At 45.8% G+C, this 18,953-nt stretch overlaps 2 protein-coding genes across 2 annotated transcripts in view; both read left to right on the top strand.

The window, feature by feature from the left end:
- LOC120994425 (zinc finger protein OZF-like) overlaps nucleotides 1-2,605 on the top strand; it is a 50,444-nt gene extending 47,839 nt beyond the window's left edge. Inside the window, exon 8 of the mRNA XM_040422986.1 lies at nucleotides 1,888-2,605. Within this exon, the coding sequence (XP_040278920.1) occupies nucleotides 1,888-2,345 (458 nt within the window). The 3' untranslated portion in view covers nucleotides 2,346-2,605. The remainder of the gene's footprint in view (nucleotides 1-1,887) is intronic.
- The window catches only part of LOC120994418 (zinc finger protein 182-like), a 668,524-nt gene that overhangs the window by 340,097 nt on the left and 309,474 nt on the right, over nucleotides 1-18,953 (top strand). The gene's annotated exons all lie outside the window — the stretch shown is intronic.

Genomic DNA, 18,953 nt, shown 5'->3' with positions numbered 1-18,953 from the left:
CATTTAACCTCTTAGTCACAGTGTTGCAGAAATATATGTGTATAGTATAAAACTGGGCAATAATAGTAGTAATTGCCAAACGTACGGTTTTTTCAGAGTCTTTATCAACCTATGGTAAAAATCACCTAATAATGATTATAAAAAACTATAATTTTTTAAAAAAACTTATATTTTAAACTATTCTAATCATGCGTTTATATTATAAAATCCTCAATATGTACATATGGGAGTATATCTAAAAGCAAAAAGTATATATCTAAATGTTCAAATACTATTTATTCATTCACATTTATTTCATTGCACATTTCCAATGCGATTTTTGCTGCGGTTTTCAAATGCGTTATTTTTAATCACCAGTTGCGCATTCTTTCAGTGCAATGAACTATGCTCCTAAAGTGTTCATACATCTTTACCGTGGTGTTTTATATTTACATGGTAGGTTAATACCATATATTGTAGACATGTGTGTGTGTGTGTGTGTGTGTGTGTGTGTGTGTGTGTATATATATATATATATATATATATATATATATATATATATATATATATAAACTTATAGTTAAAAAGCTAAATTTGTCTGGTTCAAACATAGGGTTAATAGTGCTTCGTTCTCTATGTGTGGGTTGTATTTTGGCTGGTTGTTAATGAGTTGTTTCCACAGGGTGTGGACACATGAATCTCTATAGCTATGTATATGTCTACATCCAGACCATGCGTTATCAGAGCGATCTTGGAGTATATATATCAACCAGTCAATCTGTTTATTTAAATCACACCTTACTATGTATGCTGGTATTTTTTAAATCCTAATAACAACAGATGTATATACATATTTTCCTACAGTTTTTATTTGATTTTGGTTTGTGAGGATCTTAATCTATATTATATCAGGAGCTTTTAGGCAGTAGCGATATGAAGATACATAGTTAGTGTGTAGCCGACAAATAGTTTCTTATATATATAATTTTCTTATATATATAATTTTTTATACTTTCACAAATGACGCGGTGAGTGACTTATTACGCTTTGGCCAAAATGTACACCAATGTCTCATCCAGCATGGAGGCAGGGCAGAATGCTGGATGTAGTGTGCGATCACATTTGTATTCTCCGTTTGTATATGTATTTCGCCATAGTGATCTGTACCTATATGCAGGTTGTGCTGACTCAATTCCCCAAAATTTTTTCAATGCTGATTTGGTTGAGAACAGTTGAGTATGACACATTCTATGCACTACCCCTTTTGTGTTATGCAGAACTATGCAAAATGCTAATCGGTACCTGAAAAGACCTGCCAGGACCCAGGGCTCTGTACAACTTAGATGCCAGTTTCTGCCTTTATTTCCCTGTCCTGGCACTGTTTACACAGAAAGACCAGACACGGCTGCACCATCTACTGGGTGATTTATCTCATCCCAGAGCTGGACTATCAAGTGCATATTATCAAGCTCAATAGATGTTAAAGCAACCATTGAAATAAAAATGTCTTCATTTGAGCTGTAGACACAAACGTTAGTTCATGTTTAATAAGACCATCACAGTGCCCACATAGTCCTCTACACTTTCTTCAGTGCTTCTTGGCTACAACTATTCTGGCAGTCCATGTGAGGCTATGTAGAGAGTTTTCTCTATACTGTCCCAGACTATCCAAAGACTTCCACAGTATTTAGCTGTATGGCACCCCACTTTTACCTGCCTGGGACTACTAACTATGTTTGAGGTATCCCCACCCACGGCACAGCAACTGCAGGAGGTACCACACTGGTATCCTTTAACCAAACCAATATACACTGCTATACACACACACAGTAGAATACCATACTAAATATAACCAGGGCCACAGCAGCCATGAAACATAATGGTTTAATATGACTTTTCTTTTTCTAGGTGAAGAAAGGAAAAGGGGCAGCGACTCAAATCTCATTTTATCTCCCACCTATACTGTTGAAGATAATCAATCACAAATTGGCAAAACTAGAGCTGTACAAAGACTGGGTACAACGTTAGCAAGTTCTGAATGTGGAAAGCAATTTGAAAAGAAACACAATCTTTCCATACATGAAAGGATTCACAAAAAGGAAAGTCCATTTACATGTTCAGAATGTGGAAAAAGATTTAGTCGGAAGTCACATTTCGTGAGACATCAGAGAATTCACTCAGGAGAGAAGCCATTTTCATGTTCAGAATGTGTGAGATGTTTTAGTGACAAATCAGATCTTGTGAAACATTTAAGAATTCATACAGGGGAGAAGCCATACTCCTGTTCAGAATGTGGGAAATGTTATAGTCGGAGGTTTGGTCTTGTGTTACATCAGAGAACTCACTCTGTTGAGAAGCCATTGTAATGTACACAGTGCATGAAAAGTAGCAGGTGTGGCTCTCCTGTGTAGGACCTCTAGATCAGAATGTCTTGTAATATTTATCTTAAAGGTGTTGCCCAGGATTAGATGAGTACACCCTTGACATTTTTGTAAATATTTTATTATATCTTTTCGTGGGACAACACTGAAGATATGACACTTTGATACTATGTACAATAGTCAATGTACAGCTTGTTAAACAGTGTAAATTTGGTGTGCCCTCAAAATAACTCAACATACAGCCATTGATGTCTAAACTGCTGGCAACAAAAGTGAGTACACCCCTAAGTGAAAATGGACAAATTGTGTACAATTTGCCATTTTCCCTCCACGGTGTCATGTGACTTTGTTAGTGTTACAAGGTCTCAGGTGTGAATGGGGAGCAGGTGTGTTAAATTTGGCGTTATCGATTTCACACTCTCTCATAACGGTCACTGGAAGTTCAACATGGCACCTCATGGCAATAAACTTTTTTCGGCCTTATAAACTATGTTACTATGATCTGAAAAAAATAATTGTTGCTATACATAAAGTTGGCCTAGGTCTGTGAAGGCTAACTTTTGGCACTCCAGCTGTGGTAAAACTACTCCTCCCAAGAGGTACACTTGCTTGGCTTTTTTTTTTAGAACTCCATAGAAATTAATGGAGCATGATGGGAGTCGTAGTTTCACCACAGCTGGAGTGCCGGACGTTAGCCATCACTGGCCTAGGCTATTAGAAGATTGTCAACGCTGAAGCTGAGCTGCATCATGGTGGCCAAGACCATACAGTGGTTTAAAAAGACAGATTCCAATCAGAATAGGCCTCACCATGGTCGACGAAAGAAGTTGAGTGCAGGTGCTCAGCGTCGTATCCAGAGGTTGTCTTTCCAAAATAGACGTATGAGTGCTCCCAGCATTGCTGCTGAGTTTAAAGGGGGAGTGGGTCACCCTGTCCATACTCTGCACATACGCCACACACTTGGTCTACATGGCTGTCATTCCAGAAGGAAGCCTCTTCTAAAAAGGATGCACTAAAAAGCCTGCGACCAGTTTGCTGAAGACAAGCAGACTAAGGACATAGATTACATTTATTTGGTTCAGATGGTGTTAAGCGTGTGTTGTGGCAACCAGGTGAGGAGTACAAAGACAAGTGTGTTTTGCCTACAGTCAAGCATGGTGTTGGAAGTGTCATGGTTTGGGGCTGCATGAGTGCTGCCGGTTATGGGGAGATACAGTTTATTGAGGGAACCATGAATGCCAACATGTATTGTGACTTACACTGCCTGTACCAAAAAAAAGGTCACCACCCAAATAAAATGGGTTAAGGTCTGGACTCTGTGGTGGCCAATCCATGTGTGAAAATGATGTCTTATGCTCCCTGAACCACCTTTTCACAATTTGAGCCCGATGTATCCTGGCATTGTCATCTTGGAATATGCCCGTGCCATTAGGGAAGAACAAATCCATTGATGGAATAACCTGGTCATTCAGTATGGTCAGGTAGTCGGTTGACCTCATTCTTGGAGCACATACTGTTGCTGAACCTAGACCTGACCAACTGCAGCAACCCCAGATCATAGCTCTGCCCCCACAGGTTTGTACAGTAGGCACTAGGCATGATGGGTGCATCACTTCATCTGCCTCTCTTCTTACCCTGATGCGCCCATCACTCTGGAACAGGGTAAATCTTGACTCATCAGACCACATGACCTTCTTCCATTGATCCAGAGTCCAATCTTTATGTTCCCTAGAAAATTGAAGCCTTTTATTCTGGTTTGCCTCACTGATTAGTGCTTTTCTTACGGCTACACAGCTGTTCAGTCCCAATCCCTTGAGTTCCCTTCACATTGTGCGTGTGGAAATGCTCTTACTTTCACTATTAAACATAGCCCTGAGTTCTACTGTTGTTTTTCTTCGATTTGATTTCACCAAACGTTTAAGTAATCGCCAATCCCGATCATTCAGAATTTTTTTTCCGGCCACATTTCTTTCTCGAATACCATGGGTCCCCACTATACTTCCAGTTTTTAATAATGCATTGGACAGTTTTTAACCCAATTTTAATAGTTTCTGCAATCTCCTTAGATGTTTTCTCTGTTTGATGCATGCCAATAATTTCACCCTTCTCAAACAGACTAACATCTTTTCCACGACCACAAGATGTGTCTTTCGACATAGTTGTTTAAGAAATGAGAAGCAACTCATTGCATCAGTTGGGGTTAAATAACTTGTTTCCAGCTGAATGATAATCGCCCATGCAGTAATTATCCATTAGGTGGCTCATAACTATTTGCTTAGTTAAATCTAGGTGGCGACTTTTTTTAGGACAGGCAGTGTACTATAGTAGAGCATGATCCATTCCCTTTGGAAACTGGGCTGCAGGGCAGTATTCCAACATGATAATGACCCCCAAACACACCTCCAAGATGACCAGTGCCTTGCCAAAGAAACTGAGGGAAAAGGTGCTGGACTGGCCAAACATGTCTCCAGACCTAAACCCTATTGAGCATCTGTGGGGCATCCTCAAATGGAAGGTGGAGGAGTGCATGGTCTCTACATCCACTAGCTCTGTGCTGTTGTCATGGAGGAGTGGAAGAGGATTCCAATGGCAACCTGTGAAGCTCTAGTGAACTCCATGCCCAAGAGAGTTAAGGCAGTGCTAGAAAATAACGACATGCAAAATGTTGACACTTTGGGCACAATTTGCCCATTTCACATACTGTATGTCCACAGATTCTGTTTGATATTTTAGTTTGGCTATATTCACTTTGATACATCCAAGTTGCCATATGAGACACAACCCAGGTGTGGCACGGTTTCTGAAATTAAAAAAGCAGCCAGTTTTTCTGAATTCTCTACAACCTTTTTAACCTTTTTCCTACAAGATGATGACTTAGGCTACTTTCACACGAGCGTTCGGGTGTCCGCTCGTGCGCTCCGTTTGAAGCGGCTCACGAGCGGCCCCGAACGCATCCGTCTGGCCCTAATGCATTCTCAGTGGAGGCGGATCCACTGAGAATGCATCCGCCTGCCAGCGCTCAGCCTCCGCTCCGCTCAGTGAGCGGACACCTGAACACTGCTTGCAGCGTTCGGGTGTCCGCCTGGCCGTGCGGAGGCGAGCGGATCCGTCCAGACTTCTAATGGAAGTCAATGGGAACGGATCCGCTTGAAGATGACACCATATGGCTCAATCTTCAAGCGGATCCGTTCCCCATTGACTTTCAATGTAAAGTCTGAACGGATCCGCTCAGGCTACTTTCTGACTTAGAAAATTTTCTAAGTAATAATGCAGACGGATCCGTTCTGAACGGATGCAAACGTCTGCATTATCGGAGCGGATCCGTCTGATGAAACATCAGACGGATCCGCTCCGAACGCTCGTGTGAAAGTAGCCTTAGATACATATGTCACATTCACCTTTTTTTGACCCACATGGTAAATGTTCTAACAATAATTTCATTTTTGTTTTCCTCACAAAATAGATTAAAAAGGGATCAAAAAGACATGTAAGGCTACTTTCACACTAGGGTTTTTGCTGGATCCGGGTTCAGCAAAAACGCTTCCGTTACTGATAATACAACCGTCTGCATCAGTTATGAACAGATCCGGTTGTATTATCTTTAACATACCCAAGACGGATCCGTCATGAACTCGATTGAAAGTCAGTGGGGGAAGGATTCAGTTTCTATTGTGTCAGAGAAAACGGATCCGTCCCCATTGACATGCATTGTGGGTCATGACTTGTCTTGCTCCGCATCCCAGGACGGAAAGCAAACTGCAGCATGCTGCAGTTTGATCTCCGTTATGAGAATGGAACAGAATGCATTTTGGAGCATTCTGTTCTGTTCAGTTACGTTTTGTCCTCATTTACAATGAATTGGGACAAAACTGAAGTGTTTTTTTTCCGGTATTGAGACCCAGATCTCAATACTGGAAAATATTAACGCTAGTGTGAAAGTAGCCTAACAATGAAATCCACAGCCTGACCTGCAAAAAAAAACAAAAAAATTCACAGCGCACTGTGGAAAGTTAAAAGTATTATTGCTCTGAGAATATGGCAGAACAAAACCAAATGATTTTTCTTTTCAAATATACTGTGCAAAAGTTGTAAACTGCAATCATTTAGACCTGCAGGATCACTGCAATCATTTAGACCTGCAGAAAAAAAGATTATAGTGTTAGTGCTATCAGCAGCAGAGCAGAGAGTGGAGAGGAGTAAAGGATCCAAGGAAAGCAGATCACACAGGCTATGGAGAGAAAAAGACATATAGACTAAGGGGAAAACAGCAGCATTATGGACACCCAGATTCATCATGTGCTACACTTAGTGTTGAGCGAGCATGCTTGGCTGAACTGCTGTTCAGCTCGAGCATCGCAATGCTCGGCACATGGCAGTGTTTGGTCGAATACTGCAGGTGCTCGAGTATAATTTAATACAATGAAAGTCAAGGGGAGACCCGAGCATCAAACCAGGCACCCCCTGCTCTGAAGAAGAGAGGGTTTCTGGTTCACAAAAAAAGGTTAGAAATTGATGGAAACCCCATCAAAATGGTTTGGAAACAGCATTAAGAGGATGGTTGGATGCGTCTTGGACTCCTATTATCTATGAAATACAATAGACAACTACACAAAGGCTTTATGCCAAAAGCCAGGTATGTGGAAGCCAACAATCTATCCATGAGACAGATAAAAGTCTGCATACCCTACAATGGCAGCCTTGTGCACTATGAGACATTCCAAACCAGCTCTCATCTGACTGAGAGCCAGTAAGCCTCAAAGTTGCTTCATATCTGTTGGATGGCTTGGGTGGACCTGCGCACCTAGTTCAATATCATTAGGGTGACAAAAGTTTTCTGATTGTCCTAACATAATATTCAATAACCTTTCTATACAGTTTTGTCATGTAAAAACTCATTTGCATAAACATGGGCATATGGGAAAGACATGCAGCTGAAAAACCATTTGCATGGAAAATTTGCGACCTACACTACTCATGAACAGCGCCATTTATTGGATTCATAGTCTTGTCATAAGACTATGAAACCAATAGATGGCGCTGTTCATGAGTCATTACAAGCAGGGCAATAGTCCTCAGATACACCCATCAAGCTTATATTACCGCAGATAAAGTGCTAGAAGATGTGTGAATGATAGCAGCAATCCGATATACACCTCAGTATAACGCATGCTATTATAGGCTGAGTGCTACACTGTGTGTGAACTCTGTTGAGCAGGGTGCCTCACTAGCGCCCCAACAAGATGAACAGCACCATCTATTGGGTTCATAGCCTTATGACAAGACTAATAGTCTTGTCATAAGACTATGAAACCAATAGATATCACTGTAAATGACTCTTGACATATGTGACATACAATGTTTTGATAGAATAAAAGCAGTGTATACAGAGTATATAGAGTTTAGAGATCTCTGTATACACTGCTTTTATTCTATTGAAACATTGTGAGTATAATAAACCCCTTTTGTATTTGACCCTGGGTGACAGTGCTTTACTATTGCTGTGACCTTTGGTTTTCCACAGAAGCACGTAAAGTAGTGAAGGAGGCTTTGATTGGCTTTCGATGTTTACCCATGACCATCAGTTAATCATCTGATCTCTAATCTAATCTCCTCACTGTCCAACAACCCAAAAAAACTCTTTGACATTTTCCAATCCCTCCTCAGTCCTAAAGTTCAGGCACCCACCACAGACCTCTCTGCTGAAGACTTAGCCGCCTACTTCACAGAGAAAATAGAACATATCCGTCATAAAATCAGCTCCCCGCCACTAAGTGCTATTCATCCCCCTCCCCCCCTGCATCTCCTCTGGCTCACTGTCCACATTTGACCCAGTCACGGAAGAAGAAGTCTCCAGGCTCCTCTCTTCTTCTCGTCCTACCACTTACACCTCTGATCCCATTCCCTCACACCTACTCCAGTCTCTCTCTCCGGCTGTCACCACTCACCTAACAAAAATCTTCAACCTCTCCCTCTCTTCTGGTATCTTCCCCTCCTCTTTCAAACACTCTATCATTACTCCATTAATTTTAAAAAACATCTCTCGACCCATCCTGCACAACTAACTACAGACCAGACTCCAATCTTCCCTTTATCTCTAAACTCCTGGAGCGTCTGGTCTACTCTCGCCTTACCTGCTATCTCTCTGATCACTCTCTCCTTGATCCACTACAATCTGGTGTCCGCCCCCTGCATGTGACAAATGATCTCCTGACAGAAAAACGGTAGCTACTCTCTGCTCATTCTCCTTGACCTCTCTGCAGCTTTTGACACTGTAGAGCACGATCTCCTGCTCGCCATGCTCCAATCCATCGGCCTAAAGGACACTGCCCTCTCCTGGTGTTCTTATCTCTCTGGTCGCTCTTTCAGTGTATCATTCGCTGGCTTCACTTCCTTACCTCTCTCCCTCGCTGTTGGAGTTCCTCAGGGTTCAGTCCTAGGCCCTCTCCTCTTCTCCCTATACACAGCACCAATTGGACAGACCATCAGCAGATTTGGTTTCCAGTACCATCTCTATGCTGATAACACACAACTATACACTTCATCCCCTGTCATCACACCTGCTGTATTACAGAACACCAGTGACTGTCTCTCTGCCATCTCTAACATTATGTCCTCTCTCTATCTGAATCTTAATCTTTCAAAAACTGAACTTCTTGTGTTCTCTCCATCTACTTACCTACCTTAAACCTGATATCTGTCTCTCGGTGTGCAACACCGTCATCACTCCTAGGCAGCACACCCGCTGTCTCGGGGTGACTTTTTACACTAATCTTTCTTTTACTCCCTATATTCTATCTCTCTCCCGCTCATGCCGCCTGCACCTCAAAAACATCTCCAGTATCCGCCCCTTTCTCACTATGGAAACAACAAAAACTCTCGTTGCCCTGATCCACTCCTGCCTTGATTACTGCAACTCACTATTAATTGGCCTCCCTCTCACCAGACTCTCCCCTCTCTAATCTATTCTTAATGCAGCAGCCAGGGTCACCTATCTCTCCAACCACTACTCTGATGCCTCCGCCCTGTGTCAGTCATTGCACTGGCTACCCATACACTATAGAATCCAATTCAAACTGCTTGTCCTCACCCACAAAGCCCTCCACAGTGCTGCACCACCCTACATCTCTTCCCTCATCTCTGTCTACCACCCTACCCGTGCTCTCCGTTCAGCCAATGACTTATGACTGACTTCCACAAAAATCTGAACCTCTCTCTCCTGGCTCCAACATTTCTCCCGAGCTGCACCGGTTCTCTGGAATGCCCTACCCCAAGAATTCAGGCTTAATCGCAACATGCACAGTTTTAAGCGTTTGCTAAAAACATATATTTTCAGGGTGGCCTATTACCTCCCGTGATCTAACCTCCCCATAGCCCATTTATCATTCCCTGAAGCTGAGCCTCCACTGCACCCAGAAGCACTTCGTATATTGGCTGCTGACCGGCTCATGTGGCTTTATATCTGCTCCCCTATTCTCCCAAGATGGCTGGACTATCGTACATAACAAGCATTTCTACTTTTTGTGTCACCCCTATCCCCTCATAGATTGTAAGCTCTTGCGAGCAGGGCCCTCATTCCTCTTGTTGTAGTAACTGACTTGTCTGTTACTATGTTATTTATGACTGTTTGTACATGAACCCCTGAATTGTAAGGCGCTGCGGATTATGTTAACGCTTTATAAATAAAGATTATTATTATCAGTTCGAATGGCTCTGATTTAATGAATTTTCTTCTGGGACTTTCTGAGACAGCGCGCTCCAACCAAAAACGCAACTAGACTGTATGTGAATACTTACCCACTTCACAATTTGGTACCTGCGACGCTAAATATCATATACAACGTACAAGGGGCTGTTTTTACTATTTTTACTTCTGGGGTGTTACACAACCTAACCTCACCAACTGACACACAAACCCGCCCCAACTGTTCCATCATTTCTGCCAACAACGTATAGAAAACAGGCCTATGCTGATCCTCCCCCGGCGACCTCCTCCTCCAACCCTTTAATGTGTGCAACACCCAAAATGATTTTGTCACATCCGGTGCAGTCCGACACTTACAACCAAAAGCCTCATCTCGTCTGCCTCCGGTGCCAACAGCCGAAAACGATCCTACTGAAAACGAGACAATGCATCCGCAATTAAGTTACTTACCCAGGGCACATGAGTCGCTACTATCCAAGCATTCAATGATAAACAACCCAAGACCAAATGCTGAAGCAAGCACACAACTGGAGGAGACGAAGCCGAAATGTGATTGATGACCTCCACCACATCCAAGTTGTCACAATGGAATTGCGGCTTCCTATCCTGGAAAAAATCCCCCCAAATGGACACCGCCATCACAATGGGAAAAAGCTCCAGCAACACTAAATTCTTCACCCAGCCTTCTTCCTTCCATCACCTCGGCCACTCCCCTATGCACCAACGACCTTGTAAATACACCCCAAAACCGAACCCACACGCCTCATCGGTAAACAAGTCCATCTCTGCCGCCAACACCCCTCTGCCATCCATAAAGACCGACCATTATACCTATCTAAAAGGAAGCCCACACCCTTAAATCATCCAGATTAAGCCGCACCAAATGATGAAGAGCCTGAACCCCGTTGTTGCCTGGGCCAATTTCCTACAAAAAATCCAGCCAGATAGGCAGAATATGGCACACAAAATTCAGTTAGCCGCAATTTTTGTCGGCCACATGCAGCCAACACCTCATGCCGTAAATCATCCACTTTGTCCTCAGGCAACCTGCACTCCATAGCCACAGTATCTATGACGATACCCAAAAAACTCAACCCCGACGTAGGGCCTTCAGTTTTCCCCCACGCCAAGGGAACCTCAAAAAGTTGCGACATGGCTTCAAAAGAATGCAACATCACGGAGCATCCAATTCAAACTTGGCGGCCCAATGAACAAAAAAATCCCCAACCCGACCACTCATGCGCCACCCACTCCAAAAACGTACTGAACATCTCAAGTAAGCGCACGAAACCGAACAACCCATAGACAAACACCGATCCAAAAACAACCCAGCAAGTGCTGACAATACGGGTGTACTGGCAAAAGATGAAGAGCCGCCTCAATATCAACCTTAGCCAACAACGCTCCCCGCCCATAAGTCAGAACCAAACGAACCGCCTCATCGAACGATGTATACACCACCGAACACAACTCCGGCGCAATCCCGTCATTAACCGAACCACCCTTCGGAAATGAAAGGTGATGAATAAGGCAAAATTTATTAGGCTCCCTCTTCGGCACAACCCCCAATGGTGACACCCGCAGATCCTGCATTGGCAAGTCCAAAAAGGGGCCCTGTTCTGCTTCACGTTATTCAACAGTTGTATAACACTAGTCAGACAGCTTAACAATAATTCAAAAGTCAAGAAACGTGAGACATCAGATCTGTATGTATTCTTTTTTCTGAATAACTTTGTAAAACTACAACATAAGCATAAACAAAACATATGTGTCAGTACATAAAACATAATACAGCAGCCTTACTCCATCAGTGAGAGTACTCACAGACAATTCCATCATAAGTCCAGGAATAGATCAAGAGCTCCTCTGCATGCAGTCTGCTAGAACCAGGAGCGGTCATGAAATGGAGGAAATACAGTTCCAGGTTAAAGGTTACTGCCTCTGACTCTGAGAAAAATACACTTCCTGTAAAGTTCTGGCAAGGTAGTAACTAACTTTGACCACTAGATGGCAGCAACATCAAACATAACATTGCACTATAATCACTACAGCACATAACATACATTTACTATGCACAATATGGGCAGAACAGGCCCGCCATGCGACCTAACTCCACCTGTTTTCGCAATTTTTCAGTAACCACCCCTGGATGCTCCTTTGCTGACCTCAAATTCTTCCTCCCTTGCCAAAACTCGCCCTCCACGAATGAAAACACTCCCCAAAACCCATCAAAAAAAACCCTGCTGCCTCCGCACTCGGGTACCTATTTAAAAAGTGCACGATCTAGGTTACCCGAATTGGCCTCTACCCCTTTTCCAGCCACATCACCCCAACCCTTTCCTTTACGACCTTTGAAGCACCTTTGCGCTCCATGATTCCCACCACATGAGGAACACTAGTGCCTAAATTTGCATTTGTCCCCATATCTGCATCCTCCCTCGTTGAACAGGAAACACAATCCCTTTTGCGAGGCCACCGAGCGCTCTGATTGCCCAGAACCCCCGGCGCCCCCTGGAAAGGACTGCTCCACCCTGACTGGAGCCATTAACCTCATCCACAGGCCAATATCCTTATGATCCCACCGAATGCTAGACCGAGCCGCTTTTCATTACCGAAATTGCTTGTCATACCTCAGCCAACCCTGCCCCCTATATACCCGATACTACTCCCCTATCGCGTCCAGGTAACAGAAAAGCGCAGAACAATTCTCCGCCGCCTCCTCCCTAATGACACTGGCCAGGATTACAAACGCCTGCATCCAGTTGGAAAAAGACAGCAGAATCAAACGGTACCGCCGCTTATCCTCATCTTCCTTTTTCCTATCATCCTTCCTTTCCCTATCTAAATTAAACCATTCCAACGGGAGAAATGAAAATATGTCCCCGTACTCCCCTTTCCAAATTTTCTCTTTCACCTTCAGCCTCATGGCCCCCCAAAGGCCCCTCAAAGCAAACATATACCTCCCCTCTTGCAGCGTCGTCCAACCGCGGCTCCCCCCCGTCTATCTCTTTTTACCACCCGCTAACTCCAAAACCCCATCCCTATCGGCCGACCTTTGTAACGATGTCCCCGATGACCCACTGGCCCCTGTACCCACTGCCTCACTTTCCTCCGTCCGTTCTGCCACCACTGCCCCACTACTACCCGGTACTGCTTACCCTTGTAAGCCCCAAGCCGCCAACGGTGACCCCATCCCTGACCCCGTACTCACCAGCACTTTAACTAACTCCCTCAACCTCAATAACAAATCACCCAGCCCACCCACTATGGAGACTCCCGGGAGCCCCCCAACCCCGGGAGCCCTTCCGAGATAAGCAACCGCTATTGAGGACTCCCCTCGTATCTCACCTGGCTGCGTGGACGCTGTGATTCCACAAGCCGGAACAGGCTGTAACGGAATTTGACCGGCACTGATCACTCTTCTGGCTGTCATCAGGTCTTCAGCACTGCCTGTGCCACTACTTGCTGCTGCTGGAGCCTGCACTTCTGCAGTTACGCCACTAGAGGCCACCATTCCCAAAGCTGGAGCCGACTCTGAGCCAGCCACTCGCTGCCCGATCACTGAACTAAGCACAGGTCCTCCATCTTGACCCCGCCGGCTTGCAGAGGGAGCCTGGACTTCTCTCCCAAGCCGGGCAAGGTGAGTCCATTCTGGCACACCTGCTGAACCTGCTCCTGCATCCCCGCCAACATCATCAGATGAGGGGGCATCGCGCCTCCCCCACCTAGGGTCCTGCCTTCCTACAGAATTCCTCCCATCACGTGTTCCTACCTGCAGTGCGTGCCGGAGGGTGCCCGGAGGGGCTTCTAATTTGGCACCGGACCCTCAGGGTGGGCCAGAGGCCTAGTCTTCCGCAGCCGGCTCATGGGGGAAGCCGTACAGGCTGATTCCCCCGGCGGCAGGGCTGCCACTGAAGCCTGCAGCCACTCCTGTCCTCTGCTCTCCGCTGCCACCTGGAGCTGTGCCAGCAGCACTTTAATGGATGACATGCTGGTAGGTGAACAACAGCCACTTAAGATGTACGCAGCAGCTCTGGCAATGGCTGCTGCAGATCCACTGTCCCTACAAAATGGCCCCTTTTCCCGCTCTTGCTACCCTTTTTTAAACCTTACACCCCTTCCCTAATACAACTCTCCCACCTTCCCAACAGCTCACTCCCTCCAAGCCTATGTCATGCCAGACCTCCCCCCAGGCCTGCAGCCCTAGGTCCGGCTTGTGCTGGACAAACAGACTCATAAAAGACACTAGAAGACTTGAAACTTGTTCAGACTTGGATCAAGGCTTCAGGAACCAAGACATGCAGAGACGTAGAGGGTCGTTTATAAAGCTGAAATACGACTAAAAATTATATATATATATATTTCAGATGCAGATTGCAGCACAACAGTTATTTGCTCCACAATCTGCGGCTTTTCCCCACTTATGCCAGGTCTAAATAAGTGGGTGGGGAAGGGGACGGGCCGGCAGCTAAAACTCCGGCCTTAAAAAATGACTACAACAGACTTGCCACTTGTTCAGACTTGGACCAAGGCTTTAGGAACCAAGGCATACAAAGACATAGACTTACAACTTGTCCAGACTTGGACCAAGGCTTCAGAAACCCAGACATACAGAGACATTGGAATTGTTCAGATTTGGATCACAACTTCTATAGCCCCGATATACAGAAGACTAGTCCAAACAGTAACAACTGCAGGGACCAGTGCACACATCTCGCAGCAACTTCTGGAACCTGAACATATCAGAAACAGTAAGCATACATGACAATGACGTCTGGAACCCAAACACACTAATCAGGAACAGGCTTGAGACTTCAGAAGCAAACATTGTTACACTGAAGCAGACATTGTTGCACTGCCAGGGCCTAGCCGTACACTCCAGACAGAATTGAGACAAACAGGCAGAACTCGGAAACTAAATAGCAGGACTAATTAAGCACATAGAGAACAGGTGCACCTTCAGACTGGAGAAGAAAGGCCTCTTTCACACGAGTGTGACGGATTGGCTCCAAATGCGTTCAGGGTGCGTTCAATGACACTCGCACCATTTTGCAAGCAAGTTCAGTCAGTTTTGTCTACGATTGCGTTCAGTTGTTCAGTTTTTTCCACAATGCGTTTTGATGCGTTTTTCACGCGCGTGATCCAAAACTGAAGGTTTACAAATGACGTCTCTTAGCAACGATCAGTGAAAAATGCATTGCATCCTCACTTGCTTGCGGATGCAATGCGTTTCTCACTGACACCCCATTCACTTCTGTGGGGCCAGGGCTGTGTGAAAAACACAGAATATAGAACATGCTGTGTTTTTCACGCAACGCAGAACTGATGCGTGAAAACAAACGCTCATGTACACGGACCTATTAAAATGAATGGGTCAGGATTCAGTGCGGGTGCTATGCGTTGACGTCACGCAGTGCACCCGCATGGAAAACTCGCCCGTGTGAAAGGGGTCTAACCCCTACAGAACCAGATTGGAGAGACACAACTCACAATAGAGCCATTCACTCCCACAAGTAATCTACGGCAACCGGCTCACATGGAATACAATGGTGCACAGTGAACCGACATTGTGACAGTACTCCTCCACAGACATAGACAAGGAAGACAAATAAGTTGCAGAGGTTCATTTCACACCCACAAGTATCTGCAGCCAATATTATTCAGCAACCAGCCCGCATACAACGCCAAACATTGAACCATTGTGTAACACAATGGAGAGATGTCTTTCCAAAAGAGTTATTGGTATGATATACTTGGAGACCAAGGACAGGAATTTCCCAGTGGAATCAAAATCCAATAAGGCTTCATGAGTAAGGCTACTTTCACACTTGCGTTTACATTTTCCGGTATTGAGATCCGTCATAGAATCTCAATAACGGAGAAAAACGCTTTCATTTTGTCCCCATTCACTGTCAGTGGAGACAAAACGGAACTGAACAGAACGGAATGCTCTAAAATGCATTACGTTCCGTTTGGGTGCATAACCATACCGGAAAGCAGCTTGCAGCGGTTTTCTTTCTGTCATGGCATGCGGAGCAAAACGGATCCGGCATGACCCACAATGCAAGTCAATGGGGACAGATCCGTTTTTTCAGACACAATAGAAAACTGATCCGTCCCCCATTGACTTTCAATGGTGTTCATGATGGATCCATCATTGCTATGTTAAAGATAATACAACCGGATCCCTTCATAACGGATGTAGACAGTTCTATTATCAGTAACGGAAGCGTTTTTGCTGATCCCTGTCGGATCAGGCAAAAACGCAAGTGTGAAAGTAGCCTAACGCTGAATCCAGGAATGGCCAGGGTGACAGGATTTGAGAATTCTTTAGAGGAAGAGTTTGCGTTAAGGGTAACCTCTCCTACCAGCCATAGGTAGTGAAGTTTTATGGGACAGTCTCAGAGAAAGTGAGCTTTATTTCCACAGTACAACCACAAATTGTGCTACACCTATCTTCTACAGAGAGCTTGAGCCTTTCAAGTCGCATAATCTGTATTTGAGAGGCAGGTGCGGAAGACTGAAGAGGTCTTGGTAAATTTGAAGCTAGCTGAGGCATGGATGGGAACAATTAGTTTTCCACTGTCTTTCCTGGAATCTGAAATCAATACAGTTGGTTAAATATATGAGGTCATTGAAGGTGGCAGCCAAGTCTTGCCCAGCTAGCTCATCTTTAAGGCTACTTTCACACTTGCGTTCGGAGCGGATCCGTCTGGTGTCTGTACAGACGGATCCGCTCCTATAATGCAAAAGCTTGCATCCGTTCAGAACGGATCCGTTTGCATAACTGTTTTTTTCAGATCTGATTTTTCACTTCGTGAAAACTCAGATCCGACAGTATATTCTAACACAGAGGCGTTCCCATGGTGATGGGGACGCTTCAAGTTAGAATATACTAAAAGAACTGTGTACATGACTGCCCCCTGCTGCCTGGCAGGTGCTGCCAGGCAGCAGGGGGCAGACCCCCCCTGTTTTTAACTCATTGGTGGCCAGTGCGGCCTCATGTCTCCCCCCCTCTAGTTAAAATCACGTTCCGAATCCCCCATCATTGGTGGCCAGTGCAGCCTCACATCTCCCCCCCTAGTTAAAATCACGTTCCGAATCCCCCATCATTGGTGGCCAGTGCGGCCTCACATCTCCCCCCCCCTAGTTAGAATCACATTCCGAATCCCCCATCATTGGTGGCCAGTGCGGCCTCACATCTCCCCACCCCCTAGTTATACCAAAGCCGATCCGGGCCGGTTCTTATTGGGAGCAGCCAAAGAGCAGGATGGGTGGCTGTTCCCCACGTCCAGGCCAGGTTTTGGGCTCGGTTTTAAAAACCCAGCCAGCAGCTCAGCTGGGTGTGGTATGTTCCTCCAAGTGAAAGTGGAGCTGTGAAGGCTCTGTGTCTCTGGGAGCTGCACGAGAGCCACCAGCTGGAAGCCAGGTGCCCTCAAGCCTGCTGTGGATATCCAGGTGACGTGTTTGTTTTGAGTTCTGTGGACTTTGGCCGTGTGAAATAACATGAGGAATTCCTGTGGTGTGAATTAACACCAGGACTCTGCAAAGTGTTTGTGTTATGTTTTTCCTTGGGTGTGAATAAACACTGAACTTTTTGCTTTACTACCGTGTTCTTGCCTCTGTACTGCGTCCGCTTACCCTGCCTACCAGAGCAAATCCCTACAATTGGTGGAGGATGCGGGCAAGCGCAGTGAGGTCATTTATCAAACCGGCTAGATTCAAACCGGTGTCAAGAGACGAAATAGAGGCAGTTATGAAGGCCCTCGTGGAGGCTAACCTGCAACAACGCGAGGCTAATAAGCTAAGACCAACCAGTTGCTGCTACAACATGTAATGGCGTTACAGTCAGCAGGAGCAACCCCAAGCGTACACGATGCCCGGAAAGCAGTACGTGCAGCGATCCCTAAAATGACCCCCGCAGATGACTTCGAGACCTACCTGGCCACCAGGGAAAAGCTGCCCCAAGACCAGTGGGCTGAGGTCGTCGCTCCTTTTCTGACATCAGAGTCCCAGCGGGTGTTTTTCGACTTGCCTGATGATCAAGCAGCCGACTACCCAAAGGTAAAGGGGGAGATTTTGGCAAGACTGGGGGTGAATGTGCTGGTCCGGGCCCAGCGGGGGCATCAGTGGGGGTTCAACCCGGCGGAGCCCGTGAGACCCCAGTATTATAACCTGCTTAACCTGTTACAAAAGTAGCTACAACCTGACGTGTTGAGCCCCACTGCTATGTTGTACCGGTTATTAGCAGACAGGGTCTGGAGGGCTCTGCCACCCCCTCTCCAGCAATGTATTGGCCAGGTCTCCCAGGGAATGCGCTGGAGATGGTCGACCTGGTGGAGCGCTATGAGGCTACCCGGAACTTACAGGGGGGTTCTGTTGGGAGGGGGGCAGTCAGATCCCGTAACCCTCCACCCCGGACCCAACAACCGGTGCCCATCAAACCTGCCTGGGATATAACCCCTGTGGACCCCGCTCCAATAATCTGCTGGCGGTGTCGAGAGCCAGGCCATGTTCGAGCGGACTGTCCACATCAGGGGGAACCCATGGACACGAACTGTGGCTTCTGTCAATCATTATATGCCAGGAAACTGTGTGCAGTGGCTGCTTCGGAGTCTCTGAACCACCTGTGCCAGGTTGAGGTGGGAGACACTCCAGCGGAGGCTCTGTTGGACTCAGGAAGTCTGGTGACCCTGGTACGCTCCGCTGAGTACACCGGCCGTAAGGTTGGAGTCATGTGTATCCATGGGGACTTAAAAGACTATCCTACTGCTATGGTGTCTCTGTCTACGGTTTCTGGCAGGTGGATCTACGAGGTGGCTGTTGCAACCCACCTCCACTATGAACTTCTAGTAGGGAGAGACTTCCCGGGTTTCACGGCACTGTGGCCG

The sequence above is a fragment of the Bufo bufo genome, chromosome 3 (assembly GCF_905171765.1).
Source record: "Bufo bufo chromosome 3, aBufBuf1.1, whole genome shotgun sequence".
Classification (NCBI taxonomy): Eukaryota; Metazoa; Chordata; class Amphibia; order Anura; family Bufonidae; genus Bufo; species Bufo bufo.
The sequence above is the reverse complement of the archived record's forward strand: the minus strand, read 5'-3'. Positions and strand labels throughout refer to the sequence as shown.